This window comes from Cucurbita pepo, chromosome LG15 (assembly GCF_002806865.2).
Source record: "Cucurbita pepo subsp. pepo cultivar mu-cu-16 chromosome LG15, ASM280686v2, whole genome shotgun sequence".
NCBI lineage: Eukaryota > Viridiplantae > Streptophyta > Magnoliopsida > Cucurbitales > Cucurbitaceae > Cucurbita > Cucurbita pepo.
Genome location: NC_036652.1, coordinates 3,675,073 through 3,700,939, shown reverse-complemented (window position 1 = coordinate 3,700,939; position 25,867 = coordinate 3,675,073). Strand labels below are relative to the sequence as shown.

At 36.6% G+C, this 25,867-nt stretch overlaps 5 protein-coding genes and 3 non-coding genes across 8 annotated transcripts in view; 4 read left to right on the top strand and 4 right to left on the bottom strand.

Moving 5' to 3' along the window:
- Positions 1–213: 213 nt before the first annotated feature.
- On the bottom strand, positions 214–2,575 carry LOC111811348 (60S ribosomal protein L37a). The gene is made up of 5 exons (XM_023698154.1): positions 2,453–2,575; positions 1,966–2,005; positions 775–863; positions 604–686; positions 214–494 (listed from the first exon to the last, which is right to left on the bottom strand). Exons 1-5 carry the CDS (start codon positions 2,453–2,455, stop codon positions 431–433), a joined length of 279 nt encoding a protein of 92 aa, XP_023553922.1. The 5' UTR covers positions 2,456–2,575; the 3' UTR covers positions 214–430.
- A 66-nt stretch (positions 2,576–2,641) lies between these two features.
- Positions 2,642–2,714, top strand: TRNAE-CUC. The gene has a single exon. It is a non-coding gene; the product is annotated as a tRNA-Glu (tRNA).
- Positions 2,715–2,870: 156 nt separating this feature from the next.
- TRNAE-CUC lies at positions 2,871–2,943 on the top strand. The gene has a single exon. It is a non-coding gene; the product is annotated as a tRNA-Glu (tRNA).
- Positions 2,944–3,971: 1,028 nt separating this feature from the next.
- LOC111811147 (SNF2 domain-containing protein CLASSY 3-like) lies at positions 3,972–8,952 on the bottom strand. The gene is made up of 3 exons (XM_023697890.1): positions 7,827–8,952; positions 7,270–7,422; positions 3,972–6,076 (listed from the first exon to the last, which is right to left on the bottom strand). Exons 1-3 carry the CDS (start codon positions 8,433–8,435, stop codon positions 4,202–4,204), a joined length of 2,637 nt encoding a protein of 878 aa, XP_023553658.1. The 5' UTR covers positions 8,436–8,952; the 3' UTR covers positions 3,972–4,201.
- Positions 8,953–14,218: 5,266 nt separating this feature from the next.
- TRNAE-CUC lies at positions 14,219–14,291 on the bottom strand. The gene has a single exon. It is a non-coding gene; the product is annotated as a tRNA-Glu (tRNA).
- Positions 14,292–16,884: 2,593 nt separating this feature from the next.
- On the top strand, positions 16,885–20,492 carry LOC111811403 (probable serine/threonine-protein kinase PBL19). The gene is made up of 4 exons (XM_023698220.1): positions 16,885–17,714; positions 17,848–18,108; positions 18,992–19,114; positions 19,900–20,492. Exons 1-4 carry the CDS (start codon positions 17,361–17,363, stop codon positions 20,266–20,268), a joined length of 1,107 nt encoding a protein of 368 aa, XP_023553988.1. The 5' UTR covers positions 16,885–17,360; the 3' UTR covers positions 20,269–20,492.
- Positions 20,493–21,342: 850 nt separating this feature from the next.
- LOC111811404 lies at positions 21,343–22,247 on the top strand. Its single transcript, XM_023698221.1, has 3 exons — positions 21,343–21,460; positions 21,550–21,661; positions 21,910–22,247. Exons 1-2 carry the CDS (start codon positions 21,393–21,395, stop codon positions 21,659–21,661), a joined length of 180 nt encoding a protein of 59 aa, XP_023553989.1. The 5' UTR covers positions 21,343–21,392; the 3' UTR covers positions 21,910–22,247.
- A 444-nt stretch (positions 22,248–22,691) lies between these two features.
- Positions 22,692–25,867, bottom strand: part of LOC111811402 — a 77,759-nt gene continuing 74,583 nt past the window's right edge. The window contains exons 59-64 of the mRNA XM_023698219.1: positions 25,425–25,583; positions 25,053–25,334; positions 24,759–24,974; positions 24,611–24,663; positions 23,739–23,847; positions 22,692–23,371 (exon numbers count right to left, since the gene is read on the bottom strand). Of these exons, the coding sequence (XP_023553987.1) occupies positions 23,024–23,371; positions 23,739–23,847; positions 24,611–24,663; positions 24,759–24,974; positions 25,053–25,334; positions 25,425–25,583 (1,167 nt within the window). The 3' untranslated portion in view covers positions 22,692–23,023. The remainder of the gene's footprint in view (positions 23,372–23,738; positions 23,848–24,610; positions 24,664–24,758; positions 24,975–25,052; positions 25,335–25,424; positions 25,584–25,867) is intronic.

Sequence of the window (25,867 nt, the reverse complement as noted above, 5' to 3'; positions counted from 1 at the left end):
ATTACAATTTTGCATTTAATAAGTTGATACAAAATTGTAAGTTTAAGAATTTATTAAAACATTTTATAATCCATGTAACTATTAGATATAAAATTAAATGTTATTTTTGACGTTCTAAATGAGTTTAAATGCTTAGAGATTAAACCTAGAACTTACAGTAACATTAACTCTAGAAATCTGAAAAAAGTTATGTAAACAATAGCAAACAAGTCATTTGATCAATATCAACTTTCGCCACCAAACACGTTACTCGAGTAAAACTCAATTCACGATCAATAGAATCTATTACAAGAAATGAAGAAAAGGATCATTTTCAATTAACTTAAAATAACCAATTCCTACAACATTGATATGAAGATAATAAGTTTAATGAGGGCGCATTCTTTTTCCTTTTAGAAAAAAAAAAGATCAAATACGCAGTGAAGATGGCTTAGCTTTCAGTTTGCTCTCTCAGCCTCCTAATAGTGCTCCTCACTGTCACAGCACTAGCAGTGCTGTCAAAGGTACCAAACATAACATCAAAATCAAATACATTTAAACAACAAAAACTGTAAAGGAAATTAAAAAAGAACAAACAAGAACAAAAAGAAGTAAGATCCTTACTTAAGAGTGTAGGCACCTCCGGCCTTCACTTTACCACAATCTTTGCAGCCCCAAATTCCAACTGCCTTCCTCTTAACTGCATACTGCAATGGGGAAGCATATAATTGGAACATGAAGACTAAGTGACTTGGAAATGAAAAACTTGGGCAAAAAAGGAGCACAACTACTTGCCTTTCCACAGAACTCACAAAAGTATTTGCTGTGCTGACTGACTTCCATCTTCTTAATCTGCTTTCTCAGACTGGCACCATATCGGGTACCTGTTATCAGCCAAAGTTAAGAGAAGAAGAAGAAAATGGAAAACGAAAATCCTCCATGCAAAGAGGTGAGCCAGATATCATATACACAGGTCTGCAGTTATAATCGTGATACTGTGCAGAGATATATTCATAAATCAAGCAATAAGGTTTGCTGATGATATTGATGTATATTGTCCCACATTGCGCATAACATTTTAAGGAAATCTTACTGGTGTTTTTTTAAACCCAAGACACACTATGGTGCGGGCTTATGCATAAAGCGCAAAAAAAGACACGGGCTTTCTTTGGCGAAGCACACGATGTATAAAAGAACATAAAATATATAGATACATATATATACACACATTAAGAAACATATAAAGATGAGATTTTAACACAAAAACATATAAAGATGAACATGTGAAGAAGAAGAAGAAGAAGAAGTAAGATCGAAGGGAAATCCATTTTTTTTATTAAGGCAAAAACCTAAACGTTGAATTTAGGGTTAAAATAGAAAATATCATTGTTATTTTTACAATAATAATCCCTAATGCTGCACTTAGAGTTAAGAGGTTAAGAAAAATTAAAGAATCACTGGAGGCATGTTAAGCGAGCGCCTGGCATGCGCCTTGGCCACCCCTTCCTAGATGCAAGGCGCTCGAGCTGGACCTTGTGCCCAGGAGCGCTCCTTGCCACAAGTTTTTCTTAAAAAGAAAACACTGAATCTTACTACGACAACAATCAATTAACAGTGCCATTTTATATTCAATCAATTCCCGGACAGGGAAATTCTTTATAAGGTTTTGACTTCTACAGAGGAAAATTCTCTCTTTGATCCTAATAATTATAGAAACTTATTACTAAATCTTTAAAGGTCGTCCATGACTTCTCTAAGATGAGAAACCAGGTAAAAGTACAGCTCAGATAGGATACTAGGATAGTTTTCTTACGAATCAAGCAACTCATTGGACATTCTATGGATGGGAACATAGAACCTAAGGCAGAATCAGACGTAAGATAATTGAATACGTTAATACAAAAACAAGCATTCTCAAAGAAAAATAGTTATGTACGCCCAAGCTAATAAATTATAAATCATAAATCGAAATTATTAAATATTTACCATATTTTCCAACAATGCCTGCCTTCTTGGTTCTCTTTGTCTGTGTAAAAAACAAAGACATCAGTTTAAAACTTTTCACATCGAATGAAATATGAATGAAATATTCAATTCTCACAAAAGAAAGTTAAGCATTTCACTTTCAATACATAATTCGGATCTCGAAGTATCAAGAAATGCGTAAAGGTGTATATGAACAGCGTAACAAAGCACGAAGAAAAATCTAAAAAACAAAGCAAGCAGCACAGTTCCTACTGAAACCATGGCAGTTTCCATAGAACCATATCAACTACTCCCAAACTTTGGATTCAAGCTAATTGCATTGAAAAACACTTAATCCCTTCATGGAGCATCATTCATGAAATCTATCGGATAGTCGTGACAATTAACATGCTAACAGATAATAACAACCCATTGGAGTTCAGCACGGTGGTGAAAGATAAAATCAAACCAAAATACGCAATCTCTTTTTCGAAGGGAGAGAAATTACCATTTCCGCTCGGCCGACCACAATATCTCCGGGAGAAGATTTGGTGAAAGTGGGAAGAACTTGAACCAGAGAGGAACCCTAGAAAACAATTTTGTTCCTTCACATAAGAATCGAAAAGACCGGGTCAATCGGATTTAAAAGCGGGTCAAATAATTATATTATAAGCATGATATTGAATTTCCCCAAATATCCGTTGTAGTCTAGTTGGTCAGGATACTCGGCTCTCACCCGAGAGACCCGGGTTCAAATCCCGGCAACGGAATACCTTTTTTTTTGTTTTTTTCTAATTCCTTGTGAAGGTTTTGGGCCAATTTAATTGAAAGGCCCAAAACAGACAGGCCTGCCAAGATTCTATGTGGAGGCCCAATAAACAAAATTTTTATTTTTTCTAAAACTTGACCAACTTTTTACTCAAGTATCCGTTGTAGTCTAGTTGGTTAGGATACTCGGCTCTCACCCGAGAGACCCGGGTTCAAGTCCCGGCAACGGAACTTTTTTCCTTTTTTTTTTTTTTTCGCTAATTCCTTGTGAAATTTTTGGGCCAATTTAATTGAAAGGCCCAAAACAGATAGGCCTGCAAAGATTCAAACTGGAGGCCCAAAAAAAATGACCAACTTTAGTTTTCGAGAAATTATTATTGTTAATAATATCATTATTATTTTGCTGTTTTGAATTTCAAAACTTTATATTTATCGTCAGGTGAGTTTTAGTTCTCAACCTCAGCAATTAATTGAGAATAGTAGTATCAAAAAAACCATTAATACATTGAGTTTTCGAACCTTCTCTAGAATTTTTTGGTGTGCGCTTGACAGTAGATGACTTTAAATCCATTGAGTTTGAACTTAATTAAAAAAAAAGATGTATAAACTAAACTTGATTGAAATTTAAAATTAAAAAAAAAAATTACGGCTCATAGATTAAAGAAAGTTTTTAAAAGAGAAAAAGATGTATAAAGAAAGTCTGCTAACATTTGATTGTGGTAGCAACTTTAAACTAAACTTGTATGTATATTGATGTTCTAACAAAAAGGGTTTCCAAGATTTTGTAGTTTCTTTTGGGTTACCTATCCAAATGAAACTATAGCTCCTATACCTTTACATTTCGAGCAGTGTGACAACCAATTTACACAATATGCTTCAAAAAAATTAAGCACTCCTCCACAAAGGCTTAGCCAAAGTCAGACATTTCCCTTGACAGACATCTTACCTCTATCCGCAACACCTACGCCTCTACATGTCGAAAATAACGGCCCGAGATAGTTAGGAGGAAATTTGTGTTGAACACAATTCTTTTACAGGAAACACTCGCACTTTTATTAAGACCAACCAAAAAGATATCACAAGACACAGTAGAATACAACTACCATTTCCTTTGCTTGGATTGCTTGCGTTGAAAAACTTAATAGGGTGGAGAGGTATTTATAGTAGAGGTTAGACAATTTATTCCTAAAATACCTAAATCCTTTTTCTAAAATATATAGACGATGTATGAAGATCTTTAAGCAATTTGTGTCGGTGATTATCGGGTGCTAAGCTAGCCCGTGGTTAACATTCGGCAGCCGAGACAGAAATCTTAGCTCCATGAACTTGGGAGATTGCCTTTTACATACCCAATAGTTAATGTCCTTGAAGCTAGCTTAAAACTAAAAACTAGTAACTACAATCATTTATTTCTTAAATCTAAACAGCTCAAATGTCAAAACTAATAAGTAAGCAAATTTCTAAAGAATCGAGACATACATACCAGTTCTCATTCATGCTTGGACTCCTTTGACTGGTAAATCTTTTGGAATATATTCTTAAGCTTTTCATGTTGGAGCACTGCTTCCAAAATTCTGTCACCCAGATCTGTGGATGATACTTTTACTTCATTGCAGCTCTTTTCAGGACAGAAAACCAACTCGGACAATCGATCTTTTTCCACTTGTCGACTGTATTTCTCTTCTTCCCTTGTCCCAGAAGTAATGAGATGATAGACATAAACAACTCTTTTCTGCCCCAGTCTATATGCACGGCATATGGCTTGCCTTTCCACTGAGGGATTCCATACAACATCAAGTAAAACCACCCTTGAAGCACCAACAAGGTTTATACCTTCTGAGCAAGCCCTTGTAGATGCAAGCAATACTCGAACTTCACTCGTTGGGTCGTTAAACGTATTTATCAATGCTTGTCGTTTCTTTATCTCGCGTTTTCCATCCATATGAAACAACTCTACCCCTTCAGTCCATTTAAACCGAAACTTAAGATGGTCTTCTATGAAGGACAAAGGTTCTATGTATTGGCTGAAAACCAAGATTTTTTCGTTTAAAGCTTCACTTAGACGTATAATTTCGAGGAGAAGCTTTACTTTCACTCCTAGTTCAGGATTCAATCTAACCCTCTCTAACATGTCCTTGTCAACTCCACAATATTCTTTATCACACTTCAGTATCAGGGAAGGGTGTACGGAGATCAAGGACTCGGCATATTCCACTTCAAAAGAATTCTTCCTTGCTTGAATGCTCTCAAGAAAACTCTTCTGCAGCTCTGCGGGCTGTAATATAAGTATAGATTTCCTCAACCCTGGAAGTTTCTCTTGTAATATGTTGCCCCTGTATACATGCACGAATGGATTGATCATGGCTCTGATTTGTTTCAATTCAGCACTTTCCAGTAAGTCTTCAGAAGTTCTTCCAATGGAACTAATCAAAAGGTCCCATTTTCCTTTTGAGATATTTTTTGAGCATCCATGCTTCTTATCTAGGCATTCATCTCCTCCAGAGTTACTTATGTCTTCAAAATTTGGCCTCACCAGCCTTAGTGTATTGTAAAATTCAGTAAAATTATTCTCGAATGGAGTTCCAGAGAGGATGATGCGCCTTTCCGTTTTAATTTTAGACAAGGCCATCCAAATAAGACTATCATCGTTACGTGGTATATGGCCTTCATCAAAGACTACAAGATCCGGAATCTCCAAAAGAACATTCCTTACTTTGTCACATTTCGAAATCTTCCGAACTCCGGCCAGTCTCTCGAACAATCTGTAACTAACTCCCAAGATGCTTTTCTCCTTTTTCCAGGAAAACAGTTTTACAAGCCGTACATTGTCCACACTTTGTCCTGATGGTGAAGCTTGCATCAAGAACTCGAGAGCTGAAATATTCTCGTCGAAAGAGACATCTCGCTTATTCAAGTTATGAAAGGGAATGCCAACCTTCCATTTCAAAAACTCCTCTTCCCAGGTAAGGAGCATGCTGCTAGGTGCAATGATCATAGGCCGGCATGTTGGATTTAGTTCCATGTATGTCTGAAGGAAAACAATTGTTAGACGAGTTTTTCCTGTTCCAGGAGCATGTGATACAATGCATCCATTCCCACGGTTTAAGCTCTTTCTTTCTCTTAACTCATCAAGATCAATTCCTCCGCCTATATTTTTCCAAATGAATTCAAAGCCTTCAAGCTGATGTGGGTACATGCCATTCTTTATACCGGGAATGATATCCCAGACCGTGCGTCCAACATGCGATCGTGAATCAGATCTGTCATGGGGGTCACAATCAAAATCTTGTGGAAGGTCATCAAATTTAACATGCTCAAATGAGCCAGATTTCCTCTTTTGTGACTTTCCATATGGATTTGTATCCTGGAAGAGAACAATATGCTTAAACTACTGTAATGTGAAGCCAACAAGCACATACAAACAAGAGAGCAGTATATTATCTCACAACCATGAATGAACTTTTCTTAAAAAAAACTAAACAGATTAAATAGGAACAAAAGATGTATCAATAGAAATGCAAATTAATTTTATAATGTAATGAATGCAAGAAGTTTCAAACAAACACATCTATGATGTCATTTGACCAGGAAAAATCAGATCCAACGCTTATCAAGATCATCAAGAAATGAAAAATTGTTGATGCCTTCTCGTTCACCTGTATTACAAATATGAAAGCATTCACGAAGACATTAATTTAATTGAATATGCTCTGAAACAAGAAATAATTGACGGTCAACTACAATATACATCTTGTTTCTTATATAAAAGAATAATGTTCTTTGGCGAAAAAATACCAACTAGACATGGAACATTATTGGATAATAGCGTTACACTAGCAGATCTGTTGTCCAGCCTGTTAAGAATCACGGATCTCCACCATGGTCTCTCATGGCTTTGGGCTTCCCCAAAAGATCTCATACCAATGGAGATAGATTTCTTACTTACAAACCCATGATCATACCCTTAATTAGCCAATGTGGGACCCCCTCCCAACAATCCTCCCCTCGAACAAAGTACACCATAGAGCCTCCCCTAGGGTCTATGGAGCCCTCGAATAGTCTGCTCTTAATTGAGACTCGACTCCTTTCTCTGGAGCCCTTGAACAAAGTACTCCCTTTATTTGACACTTGAGTCACTATTTTACTATACCCGAGACTCACAACTTTCTTTGTTCGACATTTGAAGATTTTATCGACATGCCTAAGTTAAAGGCATGACTCTGATACCATGTTAGGAATCACGAATCTCCACAATGACATGATATTATAAGCTCTCATAGCTTTGCTTTGGGCTTCCCAAAAGGCCTCGTATCAATGCAGATGTATTCCTTACTAATAAACTCATGATCATACCCTTAATTATCCGATGTGGGACTCCCTCCCAAAAATCCTCAATACACCTTGTACTAATTACTAAGAAAAACATAATTTTGAGAAAAAAAAAAGAAAAAAAAAAAAAGAGCGAAAGACTCAGAAGAATATACATGATACACAGAAAAAGAAGATACTTCTCAGAAGAACCGAGTATATAAATAAACAGGGAGGTAGATGACTCACAAAAGAAGGTACAATATCTTTGATTTCCAATTTGACATATGAACAACATTTGCATCTAAGTCCAATTTGTTCATCGAGTACGAGCTGATGATCACCGCGAAGACACAGATCCACTCGCTCAAGCGTTGAAGGAAAGGTATCTTTGTGTTGAACCTGCAAATCAATATGGATCACTAACTTCACAATCTTTAATTGATGCATGGTGGATAGATACAACCATTTGCAACAGACAATTGGAGAATGGCAGTATTCGTATAAAAGCTCCTATCTTTCGCTGATTCCAGAGGGAGAATCTAACAAGCAGACAATTCATTATTGAAAGAACTCTCAGATCTAAAAGAGCTGAAGATTTTTGAACAAATCGACAACTTCAAATCATAGACCTTTTCAATCTATAAATGATGAAAATAGTAACAAATGTAATTCTCAAAAGGGAGCAAAAATATAACACGCAAACAACATAATAGTTTCAATAGTCAAATTGAAGATATATGATCTCATGACATTAAATAATAACACATAACAAACTTTAATCCATTGCTCCAGAATGAACCTACAGTATTAGAATCCACCGGACCAATCTCGTTCGATCTGAGAGCAAAGTCAAGCTCTGTCCAGAGCTTGTCCAACTCCTTTTCATCCTCTGACCTCTCTGGAAGACATGGTTCCTCAAATCCAAACTTCAAATTAAGGGGCATATGGGAGAGTTGACCTATAGGAGGATCTAACTGATCTGAAGGCAGTTCTTTGTCTGCAATTATGGAATCTATAAGAATATTGAAAACATCAAGACTTTTCCGTGCACTGCGGCCTTTCGTTTTAATAATATCGTGAAACTCATGGCAATTCTTTGGGTGAACCTTCTGAAAATCTCCACTCTGGTTGTGTTTATTTGCAGGTAAGCTTTTACTATTCCAAACCTTGTTTGTATCATCGTCTTTTTTTACTGATAAGATATCATCATCACTTCCATCGTTGAACTGCGTACTCTTTTTACTACTACTCCAGGCCCTTGGCTTGTAAGTTTGATCATCAGTAGTACTATCACTATCACAAGAATCTCCACTGTCATGCCTTGATGAAGAATCTTTCATATCACACGGAAAATCTGACTCTTCCTCGTCGACACAGACTGGCTGACTGACTGTTCCACGATCGGTATTCATCTTCCTAACCTTAAAACCAAAGCACGAACGAGTTCTTAGCGCAATACTATGAAACTGTTCGCCAACCTTAACATTTTCGTTATGTCCATCCTTGTCAAGATTAACCAATATGTCCAATCCATAAGCTTTCCTCCTTCTTAGTCCACCTTCAATAAAATCTCCCTTTTCCCTTCTTTCCCTTCTACTTCCTGCTTCTACACAGTAACTTCCATTACTCTTCCCATTTTCTGAACTAGAGGACTTCGAACTCGACTCCTCTGATCCTTCTAATTCGTAATTCCCTTCAAGGGAGCCATCATGCTCTTCACTTGATGGTGGTGCTCCCCATCCAGTGGACTCACCTATAGTGTCATCAGAACAACTTGCAGGCTCAGTCGTGTTCGAGCAACCACGACTCTCGCAACGATTAGAGTTCAAGCAACTACTTCCCCCATGCTTTTATTGGGAGATATCACTAATGCACCCTTTCCCTTGCCAGATGAAATCAAGCGTGTTAGTGAAAGAAGGATTGATTGAATAATTGATGAGATAATTGAATTTTGAAGAGCAAGAATGCTCTATATATACACACAGAATAGAATGAGATATCTAGAAAATCTACCTAGAAATCAGAAAATCTGGTAACAAATCCGTAAACAAATCAAAACAAAATCTAATCAAATCAAGAGTAAATCAAATAAAAAACAAATCGACTCCTAACCATCAGAAGATTTAAATCAAATAAAGCAATCTAAACACGTAATCTTTTAACACTCCTCCTGGTTTAGATGCTGCAAACTCCAAGTTTTTTTCTGAAATCTTCAAACTTGCTAAGTGGCAGAGGTTTGGTAAGGACATCTGCAATTTGATCTTCAGATTTGCAATAGCAAAGAGTCACATCACCACTCTTTTGAACTTCTAGAACAAAGAATAACTTGATGTTGAAATGCTTAGTCTTTCCATGAAAAACTGGATTATTGGAGATTGCAATAGCAGCTTGGTTATCAACTAGTATCTCAGTGCTGTGTTTTTGCTCCAAGTTTAGATCCACGAGAATTTTCCTTAACCAGAGAGCTTGATTTACTGCGGCGGTTGCAGCTATCAATTCTGCCTCAGCAGTGGATTGAGCTACAGTTTCTTGCTTTCTTGAGCACCAAGAGAACATGCCTGATCCGAGGCAAAAACAGTAACCAGATGTACTCCTCATGTCATCGATTGAGCCACCCCAATCACTGTCAGAGAAACCAATTAGCTTCATTTCCTTGTGCTTTAAGAACTTCACTCCATAATTCCAGGTCCCCTTGATGTATCTGATAACTCTCTTTGCAGCTTTCATGTGAGTCTCATTGGGACAATGCATAAATCTGGAGAGAATACTTACAGCATTTACGATATCAGGTCTGGTTGTTGTTAAGTACATCAGGCACCCTACCAAGCTCCGGAACTCAGCTTCAATAACTTTGGCAGAATCATCATCTTTGACCAGCTTCTCCTTTTGATTCATAGGAGTATTCATTGCTTTGCAATCCTCCATCTGAAATTTTTTTAGTATCTCCTTTGCATACTTTTTTTGACAAATGAACACTTCATCTTGGGTTTGCTTGATCTCAATGCCAAGGAAATATGACATCAGACCAAGGTCTGTCATTTCGAATATCTTTTTCATTTCTAGTTTGAACTTGTTAATTTGCTTTGGATTACTTCCTGTAATTAATAAGTCATCTACATAAAGAGAAATGACTAAAGTATTTGTACCTTCATGCTTGACATACAGTGTGAGTTCAGATTGACTTTTCTGAAAGCCAAGACCAACCAAATGATCATCAATTTTACTGTACCATGCTCGCGGAGCCTGTTTAAGACCGTATAAAGCCCTTCTCAGCAAGTAGACTTTATCTTCATTGCCTCTGCTAACAAAACCTTCAGGTTGCTCGACAAAAATTTCTTCTTGCAAGACTCCATTTAAGAATGCAGATTTAACATCTAACTGGAATACTTTCCAACTCTTTTGAGCAGCAAGAGCAAGCAACAATCTTACTGTATCAAGCCGGGCAACAGGTGCAAATGTTTCTGAATAGTCAACTCCAAAAACTTGTGCATATCCCTTCACAACAAGTCTTGCTTTGTATTTGTTAACTGAACCATCAGGATTTAGCTTTGTTCTGAATACCCATCTTACTCCAATTATCTTTCTGTTTAGAGGTCGATCAACCAACTTCCATGTTTTGTTTTTCTCGATCATCGAAAGCTCCTCCTGCATTGCAGCCATCCAATGTTGGCTGTTTTTTGCATCATGGAACCCTGCAGGCTCACAAATAGCTACATTACACCTTTGATAAATATCAGATAGTGACCTTGTACCTCTCACAGGTGCATCATCAACCAAATCATCTTGTTGTTCATCTTCAGACTCTTCTTGTCGTTCATCTTCAGATTCTTCTAACATGCTACCAAAGGTTGGTGCATTAGGAATCTGATTCACCTTTGTCAGTTCTTCCCAATTCCATTGCTCATTTTCAGCAAAATGAACATCTCGGCTCATAATAACTCGACTAGTGTGCGGTTGAAAAACTCTGTAAGCTTTGGATATAGTGCTATACCCAACAAATATGCCAGCTTCTGCCTTTTTGTCAAGCTTATCACGCTTGACCTGTGGAATGTAAGTGAAGCAAAGACACCCAAATACTTTAAGGAACTTTAAAGAAGGTTTGTAACCATACCAAGCTTCAAATGGTGTCAGGTTCTTCACAGCTTTTGTTGAAATTCGATTTTGCAAGTACACAGCAGTGTTTGCTGCTTCTCCCCAAAAACGTTTTGGAAGATCCTTCTCATGAAGCATGCATCTCGTCATCTCCATTATGAATCTATTCCTCCTTTCACTGACGCCATTCTGTTGAGGAGTGTATGGTGCTGTCAACTGATGTTCAATTCCAGCCTCTTCACAAAACCTGTTAAAAGTTTCTGAAGTGTACTCCTTGCCATTATCTGATCTTACAGTCTGAATCAAGCATGCACTTTCATTCTCGACTCTGGCCTTGAGTTTCCAAAATACACCCGCAACCTCTGACTTTTGCTTCATAAAGAAGATCCAACACATTCTTGTTAGATCATCAATAAAAATAATGTAATAAAGATTACCATTTAATGATGGTGTTCGCTGAGGACCACAAAGATCAGTATGAACCAGCTGCAGTTTTTTCGAGGCTCTCCATGCCTGTTTAGGAAAGGGTTGCCTATGTTGCTTCCCAAAATTACAAGCACGGCAAGGAGGCATGTCATCATTAATGTCAGCGAGTCCTTCTACCAGCTTCTTTGACTGCATCTGAAGCAAACCTCGATGATGAAAGTGCCCAAGTCTTTTGTGCCAAATCTCAGTGGCACTAGCTTTGGATATAAAGGCCATCTGCTCTTTCTCCATCGGATTTAGAGCAAAGCTTTTTCCTTTCATTTTGACATTGAACAAGTCTTTGCCACTAGCATCTTTGATCAAACACTGCTTATTCTCAAACAACACTTTATAGCCTTTATCAGGTAACTGACCAACACTTAATAGATTTTGATCAATTTTAGGTACAAATAAAACATCTGGAATAAATTTTGTACCTTCATAACTTGTTATAGCTACTGTGCCTTTTCCTTTGACTTCCAAGTGTTCACCGTTGCCAATCCTCACTCTCTTGACGTTAGTGTCTCTTAATTCCTCAAAAAACTCCTTGTCATATGTCATATGATTTGTGCACCCACTATCAATCAACCAACTCTCGCTTGATTCTTTGCCTGAGAAACAAGTGGCCACAAGCAATTGATCTTCTTCTTCCTCTTCTTGATCAACTACCTCTGCATCTACTTCTTTCACCTGATCTTTGGCTTTACAGATCACAGCTTCATGTCCAAGTTGATTGCATTTGGAGCAGAAGGCGTCAGGTCTTCTCCAACACTTGAATGGTGGATGACCTTTCTTCTCACAATGACGGCAAGGTGGATAGGATTTTCTGAAACCTCCTCCTTTTGTCTTCTGATAATCTGCAGATGGATTTCCATACGTCGATTGGTTTTTGAAAATTTTCTTGTTTTTATACCTGTCTTGATGCTTAACAGGTAACGCATCTTCAATCACCCTTTCTTGCCTCATAGACCTCCTTTGCTCTTGTGCTTGTAAAGCATTCAAGAGCTCTGTAAGAGAAATCTTTGACAAGTCTTTGGTGTTCTCCAGAGTAGTAATGGTGGCTTCAAACTTCTCTGGAACAGTGACTAGCAGCTTTTCAACGATCCTGGAATCATTTAATACAGAACCAAGCAATCTTACCTTGTTGGCGATGCTGAGAAGTCTGTCAGAGTACTCTTTTACCGACTCTGACTCCTTCATCTTCTGCAACTCGAAATCCCTGATCAAATTCAGGACTTTCATTCCACGAATCCTCTCATCTCCTTCATATTCGGTCTTGAGATAATCCCAGATTTCCTTTGCTGTTTTGAGGGACATTATTCGCATGAAGATCATTTGAGATACAGCGGCAAATAGGCAAGCTTTCGCCTTTGATTTCCTCGTCTTCTTTTCCTTCTGTAATTTGATTTGTGCTACAGTAGGATTTGCTGGGAGTGGAGGGACCTCGTAATCCAAAATTAAACTATTTAAAAGACATGAATTACCGAATTTAAAAATAAATACAAAAGAAACACCAGACTCAAATGTGATGAGGCTCCCTGTAATAGTCAATAGCCTACGTGTGCCCCTGCCTTGACCGCTACATCAAGCTCTACCTTTAAAGACACGCGTACCTCCACCTTAACCGCTACATCAAACTCTACCTGAAAAGGAAATTGAAGCAGCGGTGTTTGAGTATATAAAATACTATTAAAAAAAACAAAGGGTTTCAAAGATACTCCTAGTTTTTAAATATTTTATTAATATATTTTTTTAAGATACTTTTTAAAAAATAATTAAAAATACTTTTAAATTTTTTTTTAAAACTTCACAAAAAAAAAAAAAAAAACATATATATATATATATATATATATATATATATATATATATATATATATATATATGAACATAAATTAAATATTAGTTTAAACCACCTAAAATACTCATTAACAATTATAGCTGATACTAAATTAATTAATTAAACTCTTTAACAAATTAATTTTTATTATTAATATTTTTGAATGAACAATTAGTTTATAAATAGTTAATTTATGATCTAAAAATTATTAAATCTTTCATACATCAATAAAGAAATAGATTATCATTGTTCAAATCATGCAATTACCATCATTTTCATCTACTTTTCTTATATAAAAATGAGCGAATTTCAATTTTTAAAATTATAATTTCAACTCTTAATTTGGTCAAGTCTCGAGAACAGTAAATTTATTGAATCGACTATAAAAATTATTTTTAATCATCCAACTCACATAAACAAAAATAAAATTAATATTTTTTTTAAGTACAGGTGTAAAGCTCAGACATTAACTTGAAAGGAAGAAGTTGAAATTCAATCTCCTTCAACTATGCTCAATTGCACAGGTTCAGAAATAAAACTCACTTTAATTAAAAAATTTAAATTCAAGACACCAAAATAATAGTGATGATAATAATAATAATAATAATAATAATAATAATAATAATAATAATAATAATAATAATAATAATAATAATAATAATAATAATTTCTCGAAAACAAAAGTTTGTTTTTTCTTTTGGACCTGCAGTTTGAATCTTGGGAGACCTGTCTGTTTTGGGCCTTTCAATTAAATTGGCCCAAAACTTTCACAAGGAATTAGGGAAAAAAAAGGAAAAAAAATTCCGTTGCCGGGATTTGAACCCGGGTCTCTCGGGTGAGAGCCGAGTATCCTAACCAACTAGACTACAACGGATGTTTGATACCTTTTGATATGATAAAGATAATAAATTATTTGACCCGCTTTTAAACCCGTTCGATCCGGCCTTTTGGATTCTTATTCATGTAAAGGAACAAAATGTTTTTTTTTTTAATTTATTTTTTTATTTTTTATTTTTTATTTTTTAGTTTGTCTGTATTATTGGAACATTAGAAAGTTTACAGGTGTTTTTTGATATAAAGTATAAAATTCATAGTATTTTTATTAATTTAACTATTATTGATTTTTAGGACATTTTTTATACATTTAATGTAAAAAGACGGAAAATTAATGATTATTAATTAAACATATATATTTTGAATAAAAGTTACCAGTTGAAATAATATGTATTGAATTTGAAAATGGCATGTTTATCCCTTCGATACTTATTTGGAGTGTAGACCTTAATTTTGAGAGAGTTATGAACGTTCTTCTGCTTGTGAGGGCTTGTTCTTGTTCTTTGATTTGCATAACGGATAATGTCTTTTATATAGTTGATTGAATATGTCGACCAGTTTGAAAACTTGACCAATTAAGAAGTTCAAAATGTAACCTTATGAAATGAAATTCNAAAAAAAAAAAAAAAAAAAAAAATAGATAAGGAGTTCACTTCTTATTTATTTATGTTCTAACTTACTATTCTATGGTTAACTTTTCTAAAGAAAATAGCGACAGTAGCTCCAGTTCTACAAAGTCAAAATCGAATCTTTCGAATTATTTGTAATGGTCGACACGTATTTCTTTATTTTATTTTTTCTTAAACAAGACTGATTATAATTATACAAAATATTAAAAATAAACATATTTGTTACTTGATGAACTAAAAATGATATCAAAACCTAAGAGTTAATGACGCAAAATGACAAGATTGTCCGTTGAAGAGGAGAAGGTAGGATCTATATTATATTGTCTTTGGGTAATAGCAGAGGAATATCGTGTTGAGTATTGTTAGGAGTGAGTCCCACATTGGTTAATTTAGGGAACGATCATGAGTTTATAAGTAAAGGAATACATCTTCATTGGTATGAGATTTTTTTAGGAACCACAAAGCAAAGCCATGAGAGCTTATGCTCAAAGTGAACAATATCATACCAAAGTAAAGGAGATTCGTGTTTCCTAACACATTGTTGATCACGAAAATCCAAAAAGGTCACTTTGATGAAGGAGAGTCTGATCTTATGTGTCCCACTGGTAGAAGCGTTACTCATGTCAAACAAAGGATTTATTTCACAACATTCATCCCCGTTCTAGGAAAACGCTTACAAAACAGGGCTAAATCAAGTTTTTGGAAACACTTTGGAAAGCATTTTGAGAAATAAAATGTTATACGTTAGCAAGTAACAAAGGACGGCAAGAACAACATAGATAACATATAACCCTGGTAGAAAGATTTGACAACTCGTTAAATTCGTCTATAATATATTTTGATATAAAAAATGGCTCGGGGTCACACGCTTACAAAAGTATATATATAAAAAGGAGTAAACATAGAGTCGATAACACGGTTTGGCAGGATAAGGGTCAACAATGACTCAAGTATTTGAATCCCAAATTGACTAGACAAGTTATTATGAAATACCAATTTCTTAATTCAAAAGTATTTAATTCAGTCTCTTTTTTTTTTTTAATTTATTATTATTATTTTTTAATTTTGTTTTATTGTAGTTTAAATGTTTCACCTAACATCTTTTGACTAATAAGTTATTTATTATTTTATTTATTTATTTTTCCTCATCTACTTTTCTAAGTTTCTCCAAGGTGTTAAGATTGGAAGAATAATATTTTGTTATAAATTAATAAAGAGTAAAATGACACGGCTCTAGTGACCCTTTTAGTCAAAATTAGGGTGTGCATGAGTTCGTGCATGTTTTGCCAACAACGCCACCTTCAAAATATTGGGCTAGCCCAAGAATGGGCCAGAGGCATCACCACAACGTCACACACTCAACGAAATTCATGCCGAACGTCCAAAGGCACCCAGATCCACTCTACCTTGCCTGTTTCGTCCTCGTACCAGCCATCAACCATCCGCAAGCCAGCCCAGGATTTAGATTCTACTCATTCCAATTACTNCCACTTAGTTTGTTTTTAATTATTTTAAAATTAAAACAACGAAAAATGTTTTTTTTTTTTTTTTTTTTTTTTTTTTTTTTTTTTCAACAATTTAGTTTTATATTTAAAGGTATAAAATTTAGCTTTATATTAGTATAAGATTTTTAATGTACATAGAAAATAATTTAAATATTGACAAGATGTATTTATAGAATACACAATAATTAAAACTTTTATGGCAAAGATTAATTCATTATAAATTATATATAATTATATGTTAAATTTTAGAGACTTAATTAATAAAAATTTGAGTTTAAATGGTTCAAAATTTACAAAAAAAAAGAAAAAGAAAAAAAAAGAAAGTTAGTTAATAGTTTTTTTAAAAGGAAAATCATACTAAAAGGACGCGTGAAGACGACCGCTTCCCGTTGAAGGAAGCCGAAGGATTCCTCATTAAACCGCCCGCCATGCCTCGCTTGCTTTCTGCAGTTGGCAGCTCGAATTCATGGAAGCTAGATCAAATTCTTGAAAGGTCTTCTTCTTCTTCTTCTTCTTCTTCTTCTTCTTCTTCTTCTCTTCCTTAAATTTGCGTCCAAACTTTTGATTTTGTTCCATCGCTATTTCCATTTAATGGATCAATCTGTTCTTCCCGTTTGTGCACGGCATCGCCTTATTTGATCAAACTGTATGTCGTGGGCGCAAAGTTGTTTTCCTCTTTAATCTCCTTAAGCTCTGTTGCTACGTGTATAGAATTTCTCTGCCTTATTCGACCGTTTATTTCGATTGTTTGTCGTGTTCTGATTTTTCTGTATGTACATTTCTTAGCATTCAAGTTTCTGGTTGGATTTTCTGATTTTGAATAGATTTCTTGGCTTAAATCTTTTTTTTCCTCTTCTTTTTGCTTCGGTATTGTTCATTCCGTTTCCGATTTGACCTTGTTGGTTTTTTGGAATTCTGGATTGTTGAGAGTTTGATATTTCTCTCGAGTTTCGGCATTTTCTCTGAGCTTTGAGTATGGGCTGTTTCTTCAATTTACATCGCAAAACGAAAATTAAGAGAGGAGAAGGATCGGCTAAGAAACTGAATCAAAGGAAAAAATCGGATGGTAAAACTTCCAATCGTGGGGTTGAAGCGTTGGAAACTTTGGCTACGCCCCGGAGCATACCTGAGTTGTACAAAGAGAAGGAGCATAATCTGAGAGCCTTCACTCTCGAAGAGCTTAAAATTGCGACAAATGGGTTCAGCAGGTCCCTTAGGATCGGAGAAGGTGGCTTTGGGAGTGTATATAAGGGGAAAATAAGGCTTGAAGGTGAACAGGGAGAGGAAGTCATAGTAGCCATTAAACGGCTTAAGCCAAATAGCACACAGGTAACTGCTACTTCTTCGCTTTAGTTAGTCTTTAGTTGCTCAAGGAGAAAAAACAGGGCTGAAGATGATCAGTTAGGGCATTTTCCTATGTTTTAGTCACTCTTGATAACGTTATTTTCTTCTGTTGTTGAAGGGTCATAAACAATGGCTTGCAGAAGTTCAATTTCTTGGTGTTGTTAGTCATCCAAACCTTGTAAAACTTTTGGGATACTGTTCAGAAGATGGAGAAAGGGGGATCCAACGACTGTTAGTCTATGAATTCATGTCTAATGGAAGCTTAGAAGACCATCTCTTTAGCAGGAGTACTACTCTTTTGACTTGGAAAACTAGGCTACAGATTATCCTTGGTGCAGCTCAAGGATTGGCTTACCTACATGATGGATTAGAAGTCAAGGTATAATCAATCTTACTTCGATTAGTTTTCTTTAAGGATAACATCACTCTTTTGATGCATTTGAATCATAGCTACCATCTGAACTTTGCTTCCATCAAGGTTGTTTTTGGAATAGCCCAAACCCACCGCTAACAGATATTGTATTCTTTGGGATTTTCTTTCTGTGCTTTTCCTCAAAAGTTTTAAAATGCATATACAGCGAGAGGTTTCCACGCCCTTATAAGGAATGTTTTGTTCCCCTATCCAACCGATGTGGGATCTCACAATCCACCCTCTTGGGGGCCCAACGTCCTTGCTGACACATCGTTCGGAGTCTGGCTCTGATACCATTTGTAACAGTCCAAACCCATCACTGGCAGTTGTCCTCTTTCAGCTTCCTTTTCTAGGCTTCCCTTCAAGGTTTTAAAACGCATTTACTCGAGAGAGGTTTCTACACCCTTATAACGTAGGTTTCGTTCCCCTCTCCAATCGATGTGGGATCTCACAATCCACCCCCCTTGGGGGCCAGCGTCCTTTCTGGCACACCGCTCGGTGTCTGGCTCTAATACCATTTGTAAAAGCCCAAACCCATCGCTAGTAGAAATTGTCCTCTTTGGGTTTCTTTTCTAGGCTTCCCCTCAAGGTTGTAAAACGCGTCTACTAGGGAGATGTTTCCACACCTTTATAAGGAATATTTTGTTTCCCTCTTCAACCGACGTGGATCTCACGATTTTATGCTAGGTTGCATATTGATTTGCCTTTATTTCCAGTTGGATATACCCTTTTGAGGTGCTAACTCACAGCGTTCGTTTTGGACTAATGTTTATTTAATGACTTGCTGTGTTGCACAATATTGGATTTTTCACCGGTAAATTGATACATCTTGCTTTCTCTAAATGAAAAGGTGATATATCGCGACTTCAAATCATCAAATGTGCTATTGGATGAAGAATTCTGTCCAAAACTTTCGGACTTTGGGCTTGCTAGAGAAGGGCCAACTGGTGATCGCACGCATGTGTCCACTGCAGTAAGTTCACGACTTATTGAGTTCATGTTAGCCTTCTAGAAAAGCCATTTTTCTAAGCTTGCTGCAGTATGTGCATGTGGCCAGCTTTCAGTTTTCATATTTAAAAATGAAACCCCTATTTCACATCTCTAACAAAAGTTTAGAATAGTATTATTCTATAGAACTAGATAGTGTATGATATAGTGTATGATATAGTGTATGATATGAAAATGTGTGCATCTCTGAATGTAGTTTTGGAATTGCCCAAGCCCAAGCCCAAGCCCACCGTTAGCAGATATTGTCCTCTTTGGGCTTTCCCTTTCGGACTTCTCCTTAAGGTTTTTTTAAAATGCGGGAGAAGTTTCCACACCCTTATAAAAAATGCTTCGTTCCTCTCTCCAACCAATGTGGGATCTCACAATCACCCTCCTTTGGGACCTAGCGTTTTTGCAGACACTCATTCCTCTCTCCAATCGATGTGGGATCTCACAATCCATCCCCCTTGGGGCCCAACGCCCTCGCTGGCACACCACCCGGTGTCCACTCCCTTCGGGGTTCAATGTCCTCGCTAGCATTGGGAAAATTGGGAAAATAGTATTATTCTATAGAACGGATGTTTGCTAATTTGTTTTCTAGAATTGGGAAAATTGAAACATGGGTGTTCTTTTTTCGTGTCAAGTTACTTAACGTCTTATGTATTTCTTCTACTCATTGGAGTTAAACTTCGTAGATTTATGGAAAAGAAGCATCATTGGTGTAAATTGGTGGCTTTGTAAAGCCGATTTTTGCTGGTTGCACAATTACAGGTAGTTGGGACATATGGATATGCAGCACCCGAGTATGTTGTGACAGGACATCTAACAATGCAAAGTGACATATGGAGTTTTGGAGTAGTGTTGTATGAGATCCTCACGGGCAGGCGGGCTCTCGAAAGAAACATGCCAACGAGGGAGCAAAAGCTACTGGAGTGGGTCAAACAGTTTCCAGCTAACACTAAGAGTTTCAAGACAATAATAGATCTTCAGCTTCAAAACCAGTATAACCTTGCAGCCGCCCGAAAAGTTGCGAATTTAGCCGATCAGTGTCTCAACAAGACTGCAAGAGATCGACCAACAATGTCGAAAGTTGTTGAAATCTTGAAGCAAGCAGTAGAAGAGTCCGAGGGGAGTGTTTAGTTCTGAGGATTCCTGTTAATCATCTAGATGTTATAGTACTCCTAATATATATGCTTTTATCTCTTACTACAAACATGATTATTGATTTCTACTCTAGGGGTTGGCTTGACTCTGGTATCAACTATCATAATCTCACTAATTGAGACTCATAGAGATTATGCAACACTCGAGACTCATAGAGATTATGCAACACTCGAGTAAGTTATCAACTCAAATTCAGATCACCCGTGTCACAAAGAGTCTATTTCACAACCTCCATCTTCTTCTAGAAAAAGGCTTACTAAACACGGATAAAAAAAAGTTTGAAAAACACTTATTTTCGACTAAGTTTTGAACCCAAAATTGACTAGAAGTCATTGGGAACTACCAATCTTTTAATTAAAATACTGCCAAGGTACATATATGGTATTTAAATCTCTTTTTTTGGAACAAACAAATTTAAAAAAAAAATTTAAAAGTATGAAATTTGAACGTTTAAATTTAAGGGATCATACATGTCAATATACATATCAATTATTGTTGAGCTATACTTATTTTAGAATTTAAATTTTTAGAGGCTAAAATTACTAATTTTCCAAAGAAAAAATGTTACCAATTTCTTTGAAGAAAATACTCCGAGTTAGGTGCAACTAACGAAGTCCTCGGTTAAAAAAGAGGATACCTCGAGTAAGACTCGATCCAATGACACTCACTCTTCCAACGAGAAAGAAGGTACTCGCACCAAGGTTATGGGCAACTCAAATGGTCTTTTATAGGGCATTTCGAGGAGATAGAAGCAAAGTCATCCATTCAACCATTCGCACGGTTCTCCCGACGACCTAGGAGGTTGAGAGATTCAGTCACCTCCATTCGCCTTTGTTGAGAAGCTAAGCTAAGACGAATCGACCTGAATATATCTGGGCCAAAACAATTCAAAGCCCAAAACCGGTCGAGCTTATCTGGGCCTAAACTACTCGAAGCCCAAGATCAATTGACGTAACTTTCTTTGGGCCTAAAGGGTCAAAGCCCAAACCGATCGACCTCTATATGGGCCTAAACTGGTGGAAGCCCAAAATGAAAGAACCTCTCTCTTTCTTCTCTCCCTCTCGGTGTCAATCGGTGCAGGAATTTCCTGAGAAATTGAAATGGAGAAATCCTTCACTCTGATTCAGACAATTGCGACCGCTGGGGCCTTCTCTGCGATTTCGTTCTGGTGCGATTTTACTTCTCTCTCTTCAACCTTGATGCCTCATTTCTTCTCTGGATCTCGTAGCTCAATTCGTCTTGCTCCATTTTCCTTAGGTATGGATTCATGTTTGGAAGAGAGTCCGCTCGAAAAGACTTGGGAGATTTGATTCAAGATCTACGCCGTGGAAGCTCCGACTCCGATTCTTCTTCTGCAACTCCTCAGTAGGTAATGATTTTTATATGATGATGTAATTGACGTTCGAGAACTATTAATCGCCTGCTTGTTACTGATCGATTCGATTGTGTTGGAGAAGTTCATTCTGGACTGAATGACAAAATTCAACTTATCGAAAAAGGAGATTCGTAATTTTTGATTTGAGGCGTTTGTGAAATGTCGATTAACCTTAAAAGCAACGTCGATTTTAAGGCATTTGAAAGAAAAACGTGTTTCTCCATGTGTTTGTTTATACACAGATCATTTTGAAGTATGGCGGTGATGAAAGAGGCAGCGTTGCAACTTCGGGGCCATGCGGAGGGCATCGAGTGCTTGTCAAGTTAAGGATTTTCTGCCAAAAGCTTGGATCAAAGACTCGGAAATTTTCCTTCAATTTGGCGATGTTTCTGTAGAAACGACTTCTTACAAATGCCTCAAAGTTCAGCTGGTCAATTGTTTTCTACGAGTTTCACGTATGGCATTACGTTTTTGAATGATATTCCTTCACTTTCTAGAAATTTTCCTTTGAAACTGGTAGATGTCTGGTCCATTGATTTGCCAATATCGATCATTCAATTCATCTCAAATATTTTTGGCACAACCAGTAGTGTAAACAAGACTGGCGGCGATTTCCTTTGAAACGGAATTGATGATCCATGTCGTGATGTTATCGTTGCACTGCATTGCCAAAGTTTAGAGTGCGTCTCATGAGTGATTTGAAATACAAAATTTTAAGAAAATATTTTCAAAATTTCAAACATATTATTTAATTAAGTCTCAAAACCTAAAAACATAACACTTTTTTTTTGTGTGTAACCTGTTAAATTGTTTTCATATTGTTGTTTTTCTACACATTTTCATCAGTCATTTAGTAGCTTTGATAGGCACAATCAATGTCGTCCATCATAAATATGTATGTTTAGACAGAACAGAGATTAAACTATGCATCATGCTATTATTTTATCACATACATTCCCCTTCCAAACAACAGATCTGCAATATTCTGCTTTAGTGAATTACAGAAATTTTAAAGTACACATGATTTTATCCATAAAACCCATTGAAAATTTTATTCAACTCCATATCTTTTCAACAAGTTGTGACACCCTTTATTCTTGTCATTTAACCCATCTCAGAAAACGTTCAGTTTCTTAAATGGGCAACCAATTTACAACTATTTACGGTAGGCACAAAAATTGATGACTAGTCACGTTCACTCTCTAGTACTTCGCCAAAATGAAGTATAGTTTAATACATATTGGGGACAAAATCTTGCACTACGAGCACCAAATGACTTTCTGCCTGACTGCAAAATACGTTGTTCATATAAATCTGTGTTGTGAAGCTGAATTATGCACATCAGTTCATATAACATCAGTGGTTTCCTGATGACGGCAACAGACTGGGAAGTTGATCTAGAACTCTCATCGGCTTCCAGTCGGATTCTTCCTTGCTTTGTCTGAGAGCGACGAAGTGAAGCGCATCGCTTTGCATTTGGTAGATATGACATGCCCAAGGGTACGCATCCGGTGCCGACCAAATCTTTTGTTCTTCAAATACTGTCTCCTCAGCAAGAGATTCCGCCACACAATACACAACGTTAGGCCCTGGCTCTGCAAAATCGGCAACTGCCACACATCCTGGAGAGACGAAGCCTTCTGGAGCCCTTGGATGCCAGATTGATACAGGAGTTATGTAGTCATCCTGGCAGTTTCTCCATACCTGCAGAGGTTTCAAAGTCAAATCTTCAGCATTCAGGAGGAATCTTTGCACATTGTGTTGCGATGGATTTAAGTTAAAAGCATGTTCTTTAGTTGCACGCTAAATTCTAATGACCCCCGACACCTCAGACTCCTTCACCCCCTGACTGGTACTGTTGCTCGTCTTCTGATTTCAGGAAAAAAGAGTTTCGGCCACCTCCCCGGGTAAAAACAGTCGAAGACAAGAATTCAATCTTTATTCAATGGGACAAAAAAAGGAGACTATTGGTACTACGATGTTCTTTAGTTACACGTTAAATTCTAATGATTAGGACACTGAAAAGGGTTGATAAGTAGCAGATGTTTTAGTTTGGACTAAAATTTCTTACCAAATCATAACCCACTGGCGGTGCAAACATTCCCTCCATGTAACGGTAAATAGCAGCAACATTTGGAGGATGGCTGCCGAGATGGGCTATATCCCCAATGGAGACGTACCTGAAATGAAATAAATCTCTATTGTCTTAGTGTAGATAAAAGATGTTTACGTACAAATAAAAATGTTGTTCATTAATTCGACAATTGTGTCAATGGGAACATTGTTTGGTTCCCATGAACTCACGATATCAAACTCATTACAAAGGGTATATTCTCAGACGAAACATAAGTCAAATCCATGCTCATTTTTTGTTCAAAGATTTTACCCCTTCCAACGATACACAGACATAACAGCAGAAACACTTGGCCCGAAAGCCCGTTTTTCATCTGTGTGATCCGTGTTGCAAGTCTAGATTAGCTTGCTGTTTTTCTTATTTCTTTCCCGAGAATTACATGTCCCTTTTATAGATATCATTCATTTTCCGCTTAGTAATAGATATCATTCGACACTCCACTCAAGCTTAGTAATAGATATCATTCGACACTCCACTCAAGCTTAGTAATAGATATCATTCATTTTCCGCTTGGATACTTACTCCTGAATTACACAAATATCTCCTAATTCTTTGACAAACCTAGATCTCTATGAATAACAAGCGTCAGATCAAGAAATACCGACAAAACATCTCCCACTAACGGACTGTCTAGAGGTTATTTCCCTTTTTACCCCTTCAATAAAATTTGCTTATAATGGGAGGCCAACAGGAAAATAAAATTAAAAAAAAAAAAAAATAAATGAAGGAAAATAAAAAAGTTGCAAGTTGCAAGTTGTAATCTAAACAGACATAATGCAAACGTATTATTTAATCGATATGGGCATTACCCGTCGGGACATATTGGTCTCCATATGGTACATATCCCACCGGTCTCCAAGGCCTGGAAACATAAATTTAAAATGAAATCAGTCATTTCAAACTCATAAATTTAAAGTAGTTTAAATTGGTTAAAAATGATGAAAGAACACAAAGCACCTGCTTTTTGCACAATATGCAACGACCTTTTAACTCAAGGTCACTGCTCCAAACCTTCGTAAAGTTCATACTGCGTTTCACAAATCTTCCTTCATCATTTAAGGAACTGGATAACAAAAGCTCCCTCGATCTAATAATGGATTTGTTTAAATTATTTGCATCCCTCCCATCAGCTTCACTCGATGAAAAATAAACATGTCTCTGGCTTGAGGGAACCTAGAGCATTCAGAAAGAATCTAAGCCAAAAAGTTCAATGCTCACAACAATGAAGTGGATAAAACCGATGATGCTGACCTTAAGGACAAGGCATTTCATGTCAGATTGATATTCTCTGCACAATTTACGAACCACTGAACAAATCCTGACAGCTTGAGGTTCTCTTCCGACAATTTCTTCAGTATGACACTTTATAACACGAGCAAAATTTTCTGACCTCTTGAAAGTTTTTAAATGGATGATTAAGTGAGAAGGGTGACTGTTAGCCACTTTTGCCAACTCCAGTGCCATGAGCTCCTCCCAAGGAACATCCCATAAAATCTTGCAAGGTTTCTTATCCAATTTTCCAGGATCTGAGCACTAAATAGTAACATAGAAGGGGCAAATATCAAGAATAGAAGAGATTATATTAAAACCAACAAAGGCAACAGAACAAGGGTATTTGCGAACCTGAAGCAGCATGACTCTCTTGTTCGTTACCAAAACAATTCTCTGGTAAGGTACAATGAAGTGTTCTTCATAATAATCAGAAAACGCAAATTTTGAAGGCTCCTTGAAGATTTCAGTACAACCAAAATGTGTACTTCCTTCTGCAAGATGAAGAACCATCTACCCACAGAAAGAAAAAGGATAAGACCATCACAGTTAAAAGAGAGCTTCAAATAAAGTTATAAATACAATTCACAATATTCATCATTAACCTTTCATGGATGTGACTTCCTATTTCACTAAATAAAGAAAATAAGTTAAAAGCATGAAGAATAACCAAGTCTTTGGAATCAGAGATACCATCTCCTTCATGAATCATGGTTTAGGCAGCTTTTTGACGCACATTAGCCTTTCATTCATACATTATGCTAGAAGTTTAGAAACTATTCTTAAATTTTGGATGA